The sequence below is a fragment of the Scyliorhinus canicula genome, chromosome 5 (genome assembly GCF_902713615.1).
Source record: "Scyliorhinus canicula chromosome 5, sScyCan1.1, whole genome shotgun sequence".
Taxonomy (NCBI): Eukaryota; Metazoa; Chordata; class Chondrichthyes; order Carcharhiniformes; family Scyliorhinidae; genus Scyliorhinus; species Scyliorhinus canicula.
The window spans coordinates 174118995-174138066 of NC_052150.1; the positions used below are offsets into that span (position 1 = coordinate 174118995).

At 43.2% G+C, this 19072-nt stretch overlaps 1 protein-coding gene across 2 annotated transcripts in view; it reads right to left on the reverse strand.

Moving 5' to 3' along the window:
• Nucleotides 1–19072, reverse strand: part of pip4k2aa (phosphatidylinositol-5-phosphate 4-kinase, type II, alpha a) — a 269625-nt gene that overhangs the window by 69563 nt on the left and 180990 nt on the right. For both annotated transcript variants that reach the window (XM_038798108.1, XM_038798107.1), the window contains exons 4-5: nt 8687–8839; nt 3421–3567 (exon numbers count right to left, since the gene is read on the reverse strand). In XM_038798108.1, coding sequence (XP_038654036.1) covers nt 3421–3567; nt 8687–8839 — 300 coding nt within the window. The remainder of the gene's footprint in view (nt 1–3420; nt 3568–8686; nt 8840–19072) is intronic.

A 19072-nucleotide genomic window follows, 5' to 3' on the forward strand; every position in this document is an offset into this window, starting at 1 on the left:
TTGACGAACAATGAATGAACGAAAGGGAATGGCTGAAAAAAAGTATAGAAAAAATGAAAAATGTCTTCAGTGATGGAGGCGGTGGCGTAGTGGTATTGTCACTGGACTAGTAATCCAGAGACCCAGATAATGATCTGGAGACCCCGTTTCGATTCCCATCACGGCAGGTGGTGGAAATTAAATTCAATAAAATATCTGGAATTAAAAGTCTAATGATGACCATGAAACCACTGTCAATTGTCGTAAAAACCCACGTGGTTCACTAATGTCCTTCAGGGAAGAAAATTTACCGTCCTTACCTGGTCTGGCCTTCATGTGACTACAGACCCACAGCAATGTGGTTGACTCTGAAATGCCCTAGCAAGCCACTCAGTTGTATTCAACTGCTACGAAAACACAAAGGAATGAAACCAGGCGGACCATCCGGCATGGAACCAGGCACCGGCCTGACATCGTCAAACTCACAGAATCATACCTTACAGACAATATCCCAGGCAGCACTATCACAATTCCTGGGTATGTCCTGTCTCAGTAGAGGTGGCAGCACAGTGGTATACACTCGGGAGGGAGTTGCCCTGAGAGTCCTCAACATTGACACTAGACCCATGAGGTCTCATGGCTTCAGGTTAAACATGGGCAAAGAAATCTCCTGCTGATTACGATGCTGAATACCACTTGGAAGAAGCAGCGAGAGTGACAAAAGTACAGAATATGCTCTGAGTGGGGGACTTCAATGTCCATCACCAAGAGTGGCTTGGTAGTACCACCATAGACCGAAGATATGCAGGTTATGTGGGTTGGCCATGCTAAATTGCCCCTTTGTGTCCAAAAGGTTAGGTGGGGTGTAGTTGATAATATGGAAAAATTGTGTCATTTGACACATGGAAGTCTGGCAATATCTGGTCTGAGCGAAACATGAGAGGATACAGGGAAAGATCCCACAAAGGGTTAACAGCAGCTGCCAGAGGATTGTAAAATGCAGATAGCCTTAGTCAAGTAGGCTTAGCAAACACACAGGATTTTTGTATGAAGCTAAAAACAATGGTTCACACCTTCATTGAAATTAACTATCTTAATAAGCATCTGGAAAAGCACGGATGAGGGTTTCAGTTGAGCTAGGTGATAAATGTAAACCTTTCAAGTTATAACCAAGTGGATTTTTAGCATTACGCTAAAAGCAATTATTCACACCTTCATTGAAGTAAAATCAGCAGATAGAAAAGAATGACTAGGGAGGCAAATATATAGGTGTGAAATTCTGCTAACACCAAGTAAATTAAAGAAAATGGGAGACTATCAGTCTACGAGAAACATAATTTAAAGCTGAAATCAAAGTCAAAGTTATGAGTTGGGGACACAATTGGAAAATAAAACTAAAGAAATGACAGGAACCAAACCAAAATTCACACCTCTTGAAATCAAAGCATTTTGAACATCACATAGGAAAATGTAATCGGAGACCTGAGAGGTGAGGTCATGTCAAAATGAATACTTAGTTGTGTAATAAAAAATTAGATTAAAGGTACCTTTTACAATCCAAGTGAAATAAAAGTTACTTTACAATAAAGTCAGAAAAATGTAATAACTGTTAGAAAGAGAATATAAACCCAGAGACCAAAGAAGGAACTACCAGAACCAGAGGGGGAGAGAGAGAAGCAGAGAAGGAACAAGAGAAGTAGCAGAGTCAGCTTACAGTCAGCTCGGTCATAGGAAAGGGACAGAGCCAAGTAGCCGAGCTAAAACAGCTAATACATCTAAGGAAGATCAGAATTTAAAGAGGAGGCAGAGTCAGCTCAGAGATAGCCAGTAGAGTCAGCTCTTATAGCTCAGTACATGGGAAAGATAGGACATAGCAAAAGAGCAGAACAGTGAATACATCTTAAGAAGACCAGACTTTAAAGACGATTGATTGTCAAGGTGGGCCTGAAGGTCCCTTCAACCAACCAGAAGGATCCAGAAGCAAGATCTTTTTACTTTTCTGTAAAGACAGTGATTGCATCTTTTAAAAGAAAAAGAAAAAAATATAATAATAAAATAACTTAAAAGTTTTAACCTGAAACAGTGATTATTCCACAGTCTACTTCACTTACTTAGCAATGCGGGACCCAGGAACGATGCTACTAAGTGGTAAGTAGATGAAATCTTCTGCGAAGGTATGGGTTATACCAGGGGATAACCTGAAAATATAGTTTGACCTGAATAGCACCCACCAAAGCCTGCATAGGAGTCGGGGAGTGAGAACCCCTGTTCACCATTTAGAATGTCGGCCCTTTTTGGTATAGGGGGACTTCTAAGAATTGTGGTGAGTATTCAACAACAGGGGTTACTGGGTTATGTGGCTAGGGTGGAGGTATGGGATTGGATAGGGTGCTCTTTCTGAGGGCCGGTGCAGGCTCGATGGGCAGAATGGCCTCCTTCTGCAATGTAAATTCTATGGTTCGATGGGCAATAAATGCTGACCAACCAGTGCCGTCCATATCCCGTAAATGAATAAAAAACAAAGCTAATGGCAAAAAGAGCAACGCAAAACAAATCAAAAAGTGGGAGCGGAAGAATCAATATGGTTATTGAAAGGGCTTGTGAAAATTACTTCAGAAATGTGCTATGAACCATGTTCACATGTTTTGGGCATGCCCTGAGCTGAGGGGGTACTGGGAGGGATTTGCGGGGGTCATGTCCCAGGTGCTAAAAACAAGGGTGGTGATGAGCCCAGGGGTGGCAATTTTTGGGGTTTCGGAAGACCCGGGCGTCCAGGGGGAGAAAGAGGCCGATGTGCTGGCCTTTGCTTCCCTGATAGCCCGGCGACGAATACTATTGGCGTGGAGGGACTCAAAGCCCCCGAAGACGGAGTGGTGGCTTGCGGACATGTCGAGTTTCCTGGGGATGGAAAAAATCAAGTTCGCCTTGAGGGGTTCTGTGCAGGGGTTCACCCGGAGGTGGCAACCATTTATTGACTTCTTTGCGGGAGAGTGAGCGTCAGCAGGGGGGGGGGGGGGGGGGGGGGGGGGGGTTAGAGTAGAGTAGGAGGGAAAATATGGCGGGTAGTACCGGTGGGAGGGGAGCGGGCTTGTGCAATATGTTACGGTGGAAGTATTGAAAGAACGTGGATGTTTGCACATTTTTGCCTTTTTTGCTTCCTTTCTGATGATGTCTGTAACTGTTTATAAAGCCAAAAACTACCTCAATAAAATTGTTTATTAAAAAAAAAAGAAATGTGCTATGGTGTTCTAAATTCGTTCCTGAGAAATTTGAGTTCATTGTAATTTTGTAGCCCACATGATAAAAAAAGAAAAAAGCAGAAAAATTCAGAACATAAAACTAGAAAGATTGAACAAAAAGCAAGGGAAAAGAGTCACTGTTAATGTTTTCAAAACTTAATAATTGTAAAAACAACCAAATGTGGAACCCAGTTCTCCGTACCTTCAGATCATACTTCCTGTAAACAGGGAGTCGATGGCCAAAAACATTCCTTGTGACAATCATGTAGGTCTCAACCCCATCCACCGTCAGTCGATACATTCCTAGGAATTGTGGAATAAGGGTGTTGCCGTGACATTCCACAATGTACTGCAGGTAACACAAAGAGAAGGGAAAAAAAATAATATTTAGCTCTGCAATGCTCAAACGTAGGTTGGGATATTCATAGAAGTGCACAACGAAAAAGGATGAAAAACGAAGCAAATCATTTAGATTTTGTCTAGCCAATCAAAAAGAAATAAATAAGAGCCCCCCCCCCCCCCCCCACCCCTGAATTACCTTAGTATCCATTATTATCTGGCCATAACCTTAATTTATGTCATTAACAGTTTAAGTATATACAGGTGGAGGCACTTAACTGGCAGTCTTAACGATTTTAACATCTACTGCCCTTGAGGATGGCAGCCTCGTGATATCTTGTATTCCAAATTGTTTATTTTGAATATAACCCAAGTTGGGAAGTCAATTTCCAGCAAAAAAAATAAAGAGACATTTATTGACACAGGTGGGGGAGTAGTAGTGCTCGGAGCAACACACTTGTAGCGTTTCACTTTGAATAAATCTAACACTGAGTAAAGATCGACTTTTGGCCTCCTACTTCACCAGCTGGCTGTCAGGAGGTTTAACATGGGCATCTATACACTTGGCTGCCATAATGGGAGGCAGTGGCGTAGTGGTATTGTCGCAGGATGAGTAATCCAGAGACCTAGATTCATGCTCTGGGGACCTGGGGGCTTGAATCCCGCCAGGGCAGAAGGTGAAATTTGAATGAATAAAAATCTGGAATTAAAAGTCTAAAGGTGACCATGAAACCATTGTTGATTGTCGTAAAAACCCATCTGGTTCCTTTAGGAAAGGAAATCTGTCATCCTTACCTGGTCTGGCCTACATGTGATTCCAGAACCACAGCAATGTGTGGCTGACTCTTAAATGCCCTCAGGGAGAGCAATAAATGCTGACCCAGCCAGAGACGCCCACATCCCACGAACAAATAGAAAAAAGGGTGGTTCGGCTATCCAGAAAAATCGTTATACGGGTTAGCACACTGTTATCACACCTTAGGGACTAGATTAGTGAAAGATACCAGTATCATACCAGAACTTCAAGAGAATCAGTTGGCAGAGGTGAGTGTAGTGGCCACCACGAGGGAGAAGGTGATGGGGAAACTGAAAGGTTAGAAGGAGGATAAATCACCCAGACCGGATGGACTTCACCCCAGGATTCTGAAGGGGATAGCTGAAGAGATTGTGGAGTCATTGGTGGTGATCGTTCAGGAATCACTGGAGAAAGGGAGGGTCCCAGAGGATTGGGAAATGGCTAATGTAATACCCCTGTTTAAGAAGGGTAGGAGGCAGAAGACAGGAAATTATAGGCCGGTTAGCCTGACTTTGGTTGTTGGTAAGTCTATTATTATGGATTAGATTGCAGAGTACTTAGAAGTGTATGGTAAAATTATACTGAGTCAGCATGGATTCGTCATGGGAGGTCATGCCTGACAAATTGGTTAGGATGCTTTGAGGAGGTAACGAGAAAGTTAGACAAAGAGAACCAGTGGATGTGATCTATTTGGATTTCCAGAAGGCCTTTGACAAGGTGCCATACAGGAGGCTGCTAAATAAGATAAGAGCCCATGGTGTTAGGTGCAAGGTATTGGCATGGATAGAAGATTGGTTGACTGGCAGAAGGTAGAGAGTGGGGATAAAGGGGCCCTCGCAGGGGTCAGTGTTGGGACCACAGCTATTCACGATATACATTAATAATTTGGAAGAAGGAACTGAGGCCATTGTTGCTAAGTTTGCAGGTGATACAAAGATATGTAGAAGCACAGGTTGTGTTGAGGAAGCAGGGAGGCTGCAGAAGGACCTGGGCAAGCTAGGAGAGCGGGCAGATGAACTGGTAGACGCAATACAATGTGGAAAAGTGTGAGGTTATGCACTTTGGCAGGAAGAATAGAGCGACTGACTATTTTCTACATGGGAAAAGGCTTTGGAAATCAGAAGCACAAAGGGACTTGGGAATTCTAGTTCAGGATTCTCTTAAGGTTAACGTGCAGGTTCAGTTGGCAGTTAGGAAGGCAAAAGCAATGTTAGCATTCATGTCGAGAGGACTAGAATACAAGACAAAGGATATACTTCTGAGGTTGTAAAAAGGCTCTGGCCAGACCCTATTTGCAATATTGTGAGCAGTTTTGGGTCCTGCATCTAAGGAAGGATGTGCTGGCCTTGGAGCGGGTCCAAGAGGATGTTCACAAGAATGATTCCCGGAATGAAGGACTTATGAGGAGCAGTTAAGGACGCTGGGTCTGTACTCGATGGAGTTTAGAAGGATGAGATGGGAGAGGGATTTCATTGAAACTTACAGAATACTGAGAGACCTAGACCGAGTGAATGTGGAGAGGATGTTCCAATAGTAGGAGAAACTAGAACTCAAGGGCACAGCCTCAGACTGAAGGGACAATCCTTTAAAACAGAGTTGAGGAGGAATTTCTTCAGCCAGAGGGTGGTGAATCTGTGGAACTCATTGCTGCAGAAGGCTGTGGAGGCCAAGTTACTGAGTGTTTTGAAGACGGAGTTAGATAAGTCAGGGGTTATGGGGAGAAGGCAGGAGAATGGAGATGGTACCCAAGGTAATGTTCTGGGGATCCGGGTTCGAATCCCACCACAGCAGATGGTGAAATTTGAATTCAATAAAATAAATCTGGAATGAAAAGTCTCAGGATGACCATGAAACCATTGTCGATTTTCATAAAAAAACAACTTGCTTGCTAATGTCCTTTTGGGAAGGAAATTGGCTGTCCCTACCTGAGCTGGCCTAGATGTGACTCCAAATCCACAGCAATGGATTTAAAAAGAAATGCCACGCAGTTTGAGGGCAAATCGGAATGGGCAACAAATGTTGACCTTTACCTGCGCCGCCCACATCCCATGAAAGCATAAAAAAATAAACAGGTCAGCCATGATTGAATGGTGAACCAGACTAGATGGGAGAACAGCCTAATTCTGCTATGATCCTCCCCCCATCAACAATTCTTTAAAAATCCAAAAACACATCACAACAAAGTAAACATGCATTCACACTATAAAATTATGTGTCATAAAGGCTATATTTCTATATAAAACAGCAGTGCAAGTTCAGAATAACTACATGCAATCTAGTTGTGAGCAAGCTAATGAACTGAAGTCTATGATGCTTTAAAAGAGCTTGGTTCCTCTAACAATAAAACATATTTTACATTGACTTGGAAAATACAATACCCCAATTCAAATTTATTTGCAATAGTCAAATATATTGAAATGGAAATGGTGTTGTTTATGAATGGAGGTTTTATGGCGCAGTGGTAGCATCCATGCCTCTGGGCCAGAAGCTCTGGGTTCAAGGGACTTGACGTCCATGGAAGGTGAGTTTATAACTTCGCCACACAGATTGATTGTCAGTCCGTATATCCTTCCAATGTGCCTTATGGTAGGTGGTTAAGAGCAGGAAAATTTCCTGGTCAAACCATTGCAGTACTTCACCAAATATAAATCATGGACCAATCCAATGGAAGTCCATGGCCGTCAATGCCCTCTTAGCGCATGGTACATGAAGGAGGAAGAGGCTGTGTAGGAGGGTTGAATGTACTTCTTAAGTTATTCATTTAGTCGATTAGTCAAATTGATAATGCCATTTCTACAATAATGAGCTATTGTGTGACAAACTAAGTGACACCAATTGGAAACATGCACATTCTACTGAAGTTTCCCACCAGTATGTATGGTTGTAGCCTTTTGATGTTTCGTAAGAATTTCCACCAAGCGTTGTTGTAAATGAAAATATTACATTATACTATTATAATAGCATTGTGTTAGTTTTGTGATGACAGTACAGTAATATTTTAATAATTTAAAACATGTGGATCAAATAGTTATCGTTAAAAAGATATAAAGCTTCTTGGGAGAAATTTTATTTCTGGTTTGCAAAAATATTTTATTTTTAGTATTGTTAACAGTTCATGTATCTTCTGTATATTTCAAGGTAGTCCAATTTTGAAAAAAGTGCCTCACACAGGCATTGATGGCCATTGCATCCGGACTGGATACTTGATTTTAATGCTGATGTAGTTAAACACTCCTCACAAAACAGAAAGTTGAAAATAATTTAATTAGGCTATCTTTGAAAACTTCATAAGTTGTTTTTTCAAGACAAGGAACATTTCTTTTTAACAAGGTGATCAACACTAAAAATCTGGCACATTAAGCTCAAATAAGACTTGCTTGAAGCATAATTTTCAATAATTGGTCTTTTGTGGCAAATACTATTCCTGTAGCAAGCGGTAAACAAACACTAGTTTGTTTCCTAGTTTAAGAACATTGACATTGTGCAAACTTTGAGATAATAGAGGCTACGATTATCAATTCATCACTGCTCATGAACTTGATGGGTGTAATTTTCTCACACATTGCGCCCGATGCAACAGCATGGCAGGAAAAGGCCCAAAACGGGCTTTGTGCTGGGTGCCGAACCACGAGTGAGTCGCCTGACCCGCAATGCCCAGTGCAATCTGGATCACGGCCTCACTAAGTATGATCCAGATAATCATATTCAAATGAACCATTATGCTCATCTAAATATGCACAGCTGGTTTGAACCCACATTGTCCCAGCACCAGAGAGTCACCAGTGAGACCTCTCCCACAAGTGGAGACCAGGTGTGATGGCCACTCCAGGAGTCTCAGATGCCAATGGAGACCTGGCACTGCCCCCAGCACCCTGGCAGTACCACCCTGGCAGTGCCCAGGTTAGCACTGCCAGGGTGCCAGATGCAATGCCCGGTGTGAGATTGGTGTGTCAGGTTCGAAGTGCCAGGGTGTCAGGTAACAGTGAGAAGGGGTGGGACCTGAGGGCAATACCCATGAAAGAGGGGGTAGGGGGTATGAAGGGGTGAAGGGGGTATGAAGAGTGGCCTTGAAAATTGGAGGGAGTGAAAGGGGGTCCTGAATGGGGGTACTTCAGCAAACCCATGACGGGGTATGCTCACTTGGGTGGGGCGGGGAATGATGTCCTGACTTGTATTCTGGATGCTGAATAAATAACATGATGGAACATATCATTTCTGCAGTACTTAACATAATTGTTCTCATCAGTGTAAAAAAGAACTGTTCTCCCATTTTAAACAAAAAAAGGACACATTCAATTTTTCATATATTATCCTAGGAACTTGTAAGAATTACCTGATGGTATTTCTTCAAAATGTTATGCATTTCAGCCACATCTTCGCTGGATATAGTTTTGACCACATATCTCCTGTCGTACGTGGTGTGAAAACGTGCTCCACTTCTACCTTGCGAGTCATTTGAAAAGGGAGCACTTCGTGTCACTGAATTCTGAAATGGAAAGAAACAATTTACAGGTCTGAGTGTTTGACAGTAAATTGAATGCCTTCTGACCTTTTTGGGATAACGTGCTTTAGTACTTGTAAGCTCTTATCCAGTGAGCTTTCAGCTGACTGAGAATGGCAGATGTCGAAGGCTTAAAAGCCATTCACCTTTTTGGCTGCGAACTATTAAGGGATCGTATCTATTAAAAAAGTAAAGAATGGAGCTGGATTCTCTGTCGGCGGGATCCTCCATTTTGTCGGCAGCGCATTCACACTCAGCACGGGGGTGTCCACAATGGAAAAGCCTATTGGCCGGCTGCTGGGACGGAGAATCCTGCTGACGGCGAAGGCACGCCCCACCAGAAAGTGGATCTAGTGGGACCAAGAAATCCGCCCAAAAGGTATTACAAAATGCCATCTTGACGCAATTGGCAACACACTTATACCAAAGTCAGGTGACTGAGCTTGAAGTTTCATCCCAGTGTTTGAGTATACCTGCACTTCAAACTGAGGGACTACTGCATCGCGGTTTGTAGAAATAAATATTGTAGAAATAGTCTGTTTGTTATGATGGTTCAGGTGGGTGTTACATGTGGTGCTATATGAAGGGCTGGGAGTCCTCGGTCTATCAACATCACGCAAAACAGATTTGGAGCCACTGGTGTTTGGGGCATCTTGTGTACGTAACAATAGTTACTATTTTCTTTCAGCTGGTATAAATCCAAGCACCAAACTAATAATTACAAAAAAAAGGTGCACAAAAGCAATCTCTGGATACTTTTCCCTACTTGCTCCAAACTTTGCAGTAAGAGTATTTTTAAAAATCTCCAATTTTCATTCTTAGCCCCATAATTCTGGCAATGTTAGCCACATTGAATCTACGCACCACTTGTTTCTGCTCACCATTGAACAACAAACCAGTGATGCAAAGCTCAACATTTTTCAACAAACCAGGTCCAGATAAATAAAAGCAACAGTAAAATTGAAAGGTAAGACAAGTTACTTTTTTAAAAACATATATTTTACAGTGGGATTATTTGTGGCATGGCTGTAATTCAATTAAGAAAATATATTAGTACCAAATGTGTGATTCAGTGACATTTCATTCTTTAGAAAGATCCTTTAATAAAAATATGCTTCCTCCCCCCCCAAAACATCAGTACACATATTCAGTTTGCGACACCAGTGCTCTTAAATAGACAGAACACCTGTTTAGACAAGTAGATGTTGCAAAAAAATCAATTTGATGATAAGTATGTGAAGATTCCAATATTACAAAACAAAGTTGACAGGTCAGGGAGGACTGGGAGAGAGGAGTGAAAATGGACAATTAATATCAAGCAATTGTTTAACATGTGAAACAATGAGAAAACAAATGCTAAAAAGGTTTAAAAAGGAAGAGAGTAGCTAAAACAAACAGTGGTCTAGAGGGTGAGATTGAAGGATTATTAATGGGAAAGAACAAAACGGCACAGATTTAAAACATATATTTTGGATTTTTTTTCACTATAGAAGACACAACAGCACGCCAAGGGAGGGTGGAACTTAGAGTAATCACTATCACCAGAGAAAAAGTACTGGGAAAAATAATGGGACTAAAGACTAACAAGTCCCATAGTGGCCTGCATCCTCGGGAAGAAGTGGCTGCAGAGATAGTGGATACATTGCATGTAATCTTCCAAAATTCCGTAGATTCTGGAAAGTTCCAGTCGATTGGAAAACAACAAATGAAGCATCCCTATATGAAGGAACCAGGAAGTAGGAAACTATAGGTCAGTTAGCCTGACATTTGTCATTGGGAAAATACTGGAATTCATTACTCAGGAAGTCGCCGAAGGACATCCAGAAAATTGTAATTCCATCAGGCATGGTCAACATGCTTTTATGAAAAGGAAATAATGTTTGATAAATTTGAGGATTTAAAAGCAGGATCGGTAATAAAGAACCAGTATATATAGGGCGTGATTCAGCTTCTTAAAACCGAGTCCTTTTCAGGCACGTTTGGTGGGGATTCTGTTTTTTTTGGCCCTGGGGAGTTTCTCCCAGCTGAGGCCGCACTTACAGTTCCTGCAGGCGAGTTGCTCTTGACAGCAGGAAGGGCTGCTCGCAGATCAGGACACCATTTTGATCGGTAGCCCCAATCTCGCCCCCCCCCTGCTTTCTGGACCACCCTCAACATTCCAGAGGCGCCCCCCCCGGCATGGAGCCCGATTTGGGCCTCTTGCGGGATTCACCCACTGCGCCCGGATCAGCACCGGGCACAATGGGGGTCGCTGAATTAACCCAGTGCATTTGGATTTCCAAAAGGCATTTGATAAGATGCCACATAAAGGGTTTCAACAAACGTTAAGGGGTGTTATGGTGCAGTAGGCATCTTGCCTGTAAGCCAGAAGCTGAGGTTTGAGGTCCCACACCCAGGGCCTGGGGACCAATGAAGATGCACTCATTAATGAATGAGAAAAATTTCTCAGATGGAGTATAATGTGGGAAAACATGAGGCTTGGTCAATAAAAAAGCAAAATATTATTTAAATGGAGAGAATATACTCTTTCATGTATTTCAAAAAGTTAGCATGCAGGTACAATAAGTAATTATGTGGTCAAATGGAATTTTGGCCTTTATTGCAAGTGGGACAGAGTATAAAAGTGGGAAGGGCATATTACAACTGCAAAGGGCATTGGTGAGCCTATACCTGGAGTATAATTTACAAGTTCTGGTCTCCTTACTCAAGAGGGAATATACTGGCATTGGGGACAATTCAGAGAAGTTTTACTGAGTTGATTCCCAGGATGAAGGAAAGGTGCTTACAGGAAAGGTTGGGGCCTGTACTCTTTGGAGTTTAGAAGAATGAGAGGTGTCCTTATTGATACATACAATATTTTGAATAGGCTTGACAGAGTCGATGCTGCAAGGATCTTTCCCCTCATGGGGCAATTCCAAACTAGGGGCTCAACAATAAGGGGTGTCCAGTTTAAGACAGAGATGAGGAGGAATTTCTTCTCCCAGAAGTCATTAATATTTGGAGATCTCTGCTACAGGGAGCAACGGAGGCTGTCACTGAACATATTGAAGGCTGAATTAGGGTGTCATGGAAAAGGCAGAAAAGTGGAGTGTAGACTCGATCAGATCAGCCATGATCTTATTGAATGGCAGAGGAGGCTCAAGGGACTGAATGGCCTATGCCGACTCCTACTACTTATGTTTTTGTATTCTCTGTCACATTGCTGTTATGATCTTTGCAAATTAAGATTTAACAGGGTTTTAAAAAATTCAAAACAACAAAATAATTGACACAAAAGGTGAGGTCAATTTGGCACAATTGAAAGCATTCTATAGTAGTCTGGAATTTGTACATGTGTTACCAAATCCAACACCTCAGAAGACAATTATGATGAGGAAGGCCATTTGGCCAACTTAATTTGTTCCACCATGACAGAAGCCATCTTCAACCCCATCACACCTTCAAATTACTTCTTTAAATGTTTCAACGTCCCACATGTTGCTCACCTTGTTTCTGAAGAATTTCCTTCTTGCAATACTAAGGGAGTACAGATACAAGATGTTGAACCACAGCCGAAGGACATTATAAATTGTAGGGCACTATTTTGGCTAATATTTCCCTCAGGCAGGCAAGGGTGAGGTGTTTGTGGTGCACCTTGGAGACCAGGAGGAAGGAATTGGTAGGCTCCCGCTTAGGAGGGCAAGGGAGAGTTTTAGGTACCTGGGGGTGCAGGTGGCCAGGGACTGGGGGACTCTTCACAAGCATAATTTCACCAGGCTTGTGGATCAGATGGAGGAGGAGTTGAAGAGGTGGTACATGCTGCCATTGTCGTTGGCGGGGAGGGTGCAGTCTGTCAAAATGTCAGTGCTTCCGAGGTTCTTGTTCCTCTTTCAGTGCCTGCCCATCTTCATCCCCAGGGCCTTCTTTAGGAGAGTGACTAGCAGTATTTTGAGCTTTGTGTGGGCACATGGGACTCCGAGAGTGAAGAGGGTTTTCCTGGAGCGAGGGAGGGATAGAGGCGGGCTGGCGCTGCCCAACCTATTGGGGTACTATTGGCGGCCAATGTGTCAATGGTGCGTAAATGGGTGATGGGGGGGCGTGGAAAAGAATGGAGATGGCATCTTGCAGAGGTATGAGCCTGGGTGCCATTGTAACGGCGCCGTTGCCGCTTTCTCGTAAGAGGTATACCACGAGCCCGGTGGTGGCGGCGACCCTAAGAATCTGGGGACAGTGGAGACGGGATAGGGGGGAAACAGGGGACTCGATGGAGGCTCCATTGGGTGGAAATCATCGGTTCATCCCGGGGAACAATGATGGGGGATTTAGGGGGTGGCAAAGGGTGGGCATCAGTAAATTGAGGGACCTGTTTATTGGCGGGAGGTTTGCGGGCCTGGGGGAACTGGAAGATAAATTTGGGCTCCCCCAAGGGAACATGTTCAGATACTTGCAGGTAAAGGCGTTTGCTAGGCGACAGGTAGAGGAGTTCCCTTTGCTGCCCTCGCGGGGGGCGATGGACAGAGTGCTTTCGGGGGTGTGGGTCGGAGAGGGGAAGGTGTCTGACATTTATAAGGTAATGCAGGAGGTGGAGGAGTCGTCAGTGGAGGAGCTGAAGGCTAAATGGGAGGGGGAATTTGGGGAGCAGATAGAGGACGGTACTTGGGCGGATGCCTTGGAGAGAGTCAACTCTTCCTCTTCATGTGCGAGGCTTAGTCTCATCCAATTTAAGGTGCTGCACCGGGCCTACATGTCCAGGACTAGGATGAGTAGGTTCTTTGGGGGTGAGGACAGGTGCACCAGGTGTTCGGGGAGTCCAGCGAATCATGCCCATATGTTCTGGGCATGCCCGGCACTGGAAGAATTCTGGAAGGGGGTGGCGGAGACGGTGTCGAGGGTGGTTGGATCCAGGGTCAAACCAGGGTGGGGACTTGCGATTTTTGGAGTTGCGGTGGAGCCGGGAGTGCAGGAGGCGAAAGAGGCCGGTGTCCTGGCCTTTGCGTCCCTAGTAGCCCGGCGGAGGATCTTGCTGCAGTGGAAGGATGCGAGGCCCCCAAGTGTGGAAACCTGGATCAGTGACATGGCGGGATTTATAAAATTGGAGGGGGTCAAATTTTCCCTAAGAGGATCAATATAAGGGTTCTATAAACGGTGGCAGCCTTTTCTGGACTTCCTGGCTCAAAGATAGGTATCTTGGTCAATAGCAGCAGCAACCGGGGGGGGGGGGGGGGGGGGGGGGGGGCAGGGATGAGAGAGAGAGAGAGAGAGAGAGGGGGGGGGGTGGGGGGGTGTTCCTTATTATAGTTTCTATTTTTGTTCTACGGTTATGTAACTTAACATTGTGTTAATTTAAGTTGTTGTTAATATGGTGTGTTGTGCATTGAGGTGGGGCGAATGTTTATGATTGCTATCATTATTGTTATTGTTGGTATTTTATTATGGTTCGATGTTGTTGTACAAATTCAAAATTTTTCAATAAAAATTATTTTTAAAAAAAAAATTTCCCTCAGGCAATATTAACTTGCTGTTCGCTGTCATTTGGTGCATGCAACATGACAACCTAATTTTCCTAAATAGCTAAACAGACTCCATTTCCCAAAGTAGTTGCTTGGAAAGGAAGTATAATGTCCTGAGAGATATAAGGAACTGTATAAAAACCAGTTCTTTCCTTTCTTTTCTCATAAGAAGCTCTGTGGAAGGTCAAGCAAGGAATATGAAATTTGGTTCAAACAACCAGTGTCCACAAATTGGCTCGGCAGAAACCACTGTCATAATTCGGTATCCTCAGATTTCACCATCAATGCTAATCCCTATGGCTGTGATTACAACTTTTGCTCCAGGGTTTCTAACAGTACGGCCTCCTCTTGATTTGAACTCGAAATAGGTGCACAACAGTATTAATGCTTATTATGCCTTTAGCGATTAGCACACATGCCAATCAAGATAGCGAGAATAGTTGAGCAGTAACACAAAATGTGCGCATCTCACACATGTACCTTTCATTTCTTTGGAGTTGGCATGCATCAGTTGTATAGGCTTCCATTTATCATGCCTGCGTTTGTAGCCATGCAATAGCATTTTTGTTCGTATCTTAGTGTTTTTATTTCACTCATTAAAAACATTATAGGTTGCCAATAAATTTTATAGTTTATCCAAGGACCATTCACAAAACACCAAACAATTTTCTGCTGAAAATACGTGGAATGCAATTACAACCACTTCTAAAGAGGAACTGCAGAACATCTTCTGCTAAAGGGACAAACAGGACTCGGGAGGCAAAAATAAATGAGCAAGGTTCCAAGCTAGGATATATAAATAGTTTGTATGAGCAGGAGATCACCAGAACCATCTGTTAACTCCAGAATCTCTTAAAAGGGACATAGTCTTGTGATTCAGAGAGCGTCTTGTGATTCAGAGATCATGCATAATGATATGAAGCATTGTTTTATTCAATCAATGCATATGGACTTCGCTAGCTAGGCCAGCATTTATTGCCCATCCTTAATTGCCCTGGAGAAGGTGGTGGTGATCTGCCTTCTGAACCGCTGCAGTCCACGTCGTGAAGTAACACATATATATTGCCAAGTCAGGATGGCGAGTGGCTTGGAGGGGAACTTGCAGGTGGTGGTGTTCTCAGGTCCCTGACTGCCCTTGATCCTTCTAGATGGCAGTGGCCATAAGTTTTTCCTGGATGTTGTCAAGCTTCTTGAGTGTTTTTGGAGCTACACTCATCCAAGAAAGGGGAGAACATTCCAACACACTCCTGAATTGTGTCTTGTAGGTGGTGGACAGGATTTGTGGAGTCAGGTGGTAAGTTACTTGTCACAGCTTCTGAGCCTGTGGCCTACCCTTGTGGCCACAGCATTGATATAGCTAATCTAGTTCAGTTTCTGGTCAATGATAATAATAATAAAATAATAATAATAATAAAAATATCTTATTGTCACAAGTAGGCTTCAATGAAGTTACTGTGAAAAAACCCTAGTTGCCACATTCCGGTGCCTGTTTGGGGAAGCTGGTATGGGAATTGAAGCCGTGTTGCTGGCCTTGTCCTGAAATAGAAGCCAGCTGTTCAGCCCACTGTGCTAAACCAGCCCCTAACACTCTGGATGTTGATAGTGGAATGATTCAATGATGGTAATGCCATTGAATGTCATGAGCGATGGTTAATAGCGTAAATAGAGACAAAGGAGTATGATTTGGTGGTGATTACTGAGAAATGGTTGCAAGGAGACCAGGTCTGGGAGTTGAATATCCAAGGGTACTCAGCATTTCGGAAGGATTTACTGAAAGTAGGTGGTATAGCTTTGCTAGTAAAGGAAGGGAACAGTGATGTAATGAAAAATGATATAGGCACTGGAGATCAAGATGTGGAATCTGTCTGGGAAGGAATAAGAAATAACAAAGGAAAGAAGTCCTGGTGGGAGTAATCTATAGGTCCGCAAACAGTAGTTCTGTAGTGGGGCATAGTGTAAACCAGAAAATACTGGGGCTTGTAAGAAAAGTACGACAATAACCATGGGTGATTTTAATTTCCATATAGACTAGATTAATCAAATTGGCAAGGGTAGCCTCGAAGGAGAGTTCATTCAATGTATTAGAGATTGTTTCTTGGAACAATATGTTGAGGAGCCAATCAGGGAGCAGGATGCTCTGGATTTGTTATTGTGTAATGAGGAGGGGTTACTTAATTACCTTATTGTTAAGGGTCCTCAGGAGGAATGACTATAGCATGATAGAATTTCAAATTCAGTTTGAGGGTGAGAAACTGGAGTCCCACACTCACATTCTGTAGTTAAACAAGGGTAATTATGTAGGCATGAGGACAAATCTGGTCCAGTGGACTGGGCAGGAAGACTAAAAGGTGGGACAATTGACGAGCAGTGGCAGTTGGTTAAGGAGATATACAGTTCCTCCCAACTAAAATATATTCCAGAGAGGAAGAAAGATTGTAAGAAAAACATCCATGGCTAAACAAGGAAGTTAAAGATAGCATGAAGCCAAAAACTAAGGCATACCATGTTGCAAAGGCCAGTGGCAGGCTAGAAGATTGGGAAACATTTAAAGATCAACAAAGCGTTACTAAAAAGTAATAAAAAGAGCAAAGAAGAATTATTTTTAAACACTAGCGCAAAATATAAAAAAGGATAGCAAATGTTTTAATAAAGGGAAGAGAGTAGCTAAAGTGAATGTTGGCTCCTTGGCGGATGAGACCAGGGAGTTAATAATGGGGAACACAGAAATAGAATGGCAGAGATGCTAAATCAATATTTTGCCTCCATTTTCACAGTGGGTGACACAAGTACCACCCTAATAGTAATAGGTAATGTAGAGATAATAGAAAGTGAGGAACTTAGAACAATCATCAATAGGGAAAAAGTACTGAAAACTATTGGGATTGAAACAGACAGGTCTCCAGGGCCTGACGGCCTACATTTTAGGGCCTAAAAGGGAGTGGCATTGGAGATAGTGGATCCATTGGTTATAATATTCCAAAACTCCCTGGGTGCAGGAAAGGTTCCAGTGGATTGGAAAATGCAAAAAGAAAGTGAGGCAGAAAGTAGGAAACTATAGATCAGTTAGTTTAACATCTGTCACTGGGAAATTGTTGGAATCCATTATTAAGGAAGTAATAACAGGATATTTGGAAAGTCGAAACACAATTCATCAGAATCAGCACGGTTTTATCAAGGGTAAATTGTGTTTGACTAATTTTCTAGAGTTCTTCGAAGATACAACAAGCCAAGTGGATCCTGTAAATGCTGGACTTCCAAATTTCACACAAAAAATTTCACACAAGGTACGATCACATGGGATTAGAGGCAATTTACTAGTTTAGATAGGGTAACCGACGGAAGGTAGAGAGTCGGGATAAATGTTTTTTTTTTCTGGTTGGCAAGATGTAACTAGTGGAGTGCCACGACTGGGATGTAATGAGTGGGAGGTCACTAATAGGGTTCGGTTCTTGGGCCCCAAATATTTGCAACATATATTAATGGCTTGGATGCAGGGATAGAAGACCCTATAGCCAAATTTGCAGATTGCATTAAAATAGGTGGGATAGTAAATTGCAATCGGGAATAAGAAATTTACAAATGGATAGGCTAGGCCAGGCATTGTCAAACTCAAGGGCGTGACCCACGGGAGGGTCGCGGGTGGGTGCCGGGAGAGTCGTGGCGCCGTCCGCCATGGTGCTCCCGATGCGCAAATCCACGTGCAACAGCCGCAGCAGCCGGCTTCTATTAATGCCGGCTGCGAGTGGCCTTCAAAATGGCCAGGAACAGATAAAAAAAATTCAACCACACTGCGCATGTGTGCCCGATCATCGGTACACATGCACAAAACTATGTGCATGCACACCGATGATTGGGCCCACATATGCAGTGCGGCCGCATTTTTTTTATATCATTGCAGCCTTCTTTCAAGTTCGGGGGGGGGCCAAAGGAACCAAAGGGATCATTGGGGCCAAAGGGACCCAAAACCATTTCCTCCATTTTTGTCAGCAACAAACAAGGCAAGAGAAGATGGTGGGTCGCGCAGGTTGGCTGGCGTGGGACGTGAAGGTCGGCCGGTGTGGGTCGTGAAGGTTGGCCAGCGTGGGTCGTGAAGGTCAGCGGGTTGGTAAAAATGGATCCCCAGAAAAAAAAGTTTGAAAGACACTGGGCGAGGCGAGGGGGCCAAAATTTAGCAGATGAAGTTTTACATGGATAGGTGCGAGGTCATCCATAATGGTCGGAAAAATGGAAAGGCAACTTATTACCTAAATGAAGAGAAACTTCAGAGCGCTTCAGTGCCGAGGGATCTGGGTATCCTTGTGCATAAATTGCAGAAACCTAGCATGCAGATACAGCAGGTAATAAGGAAGACAAATAGAATTTTGGCCTTTATAGCGAAAGGGATAGAATATAAAAGTAGGGAAGTATTGTTGCAATGGTACACGGCAATGGTACTTCAGACCGCACCTGGAGTCCTGTGTACAGTTTTGGTCCCCTTATTTGAGAAGGGATATAGTTGTATTAGAGGCAGTTCAGAGGAGGTTCACTAGATTGACTCCAGAGATGTGGGGTATGAAGAGAGATTTGAGCAAATATATAAGATGATATAAGGTATGGATAAAGCAGACATACAGCGGCTGCTTCCTCTTGTGGGGCAATCTAAATGAGAGGCTATAGTTTGGGATAAGTGATAGCAGATTAAGTTTTTTTTAAAATTTAGAGTACCCAATTACTTTTTTCCAATTAAAGG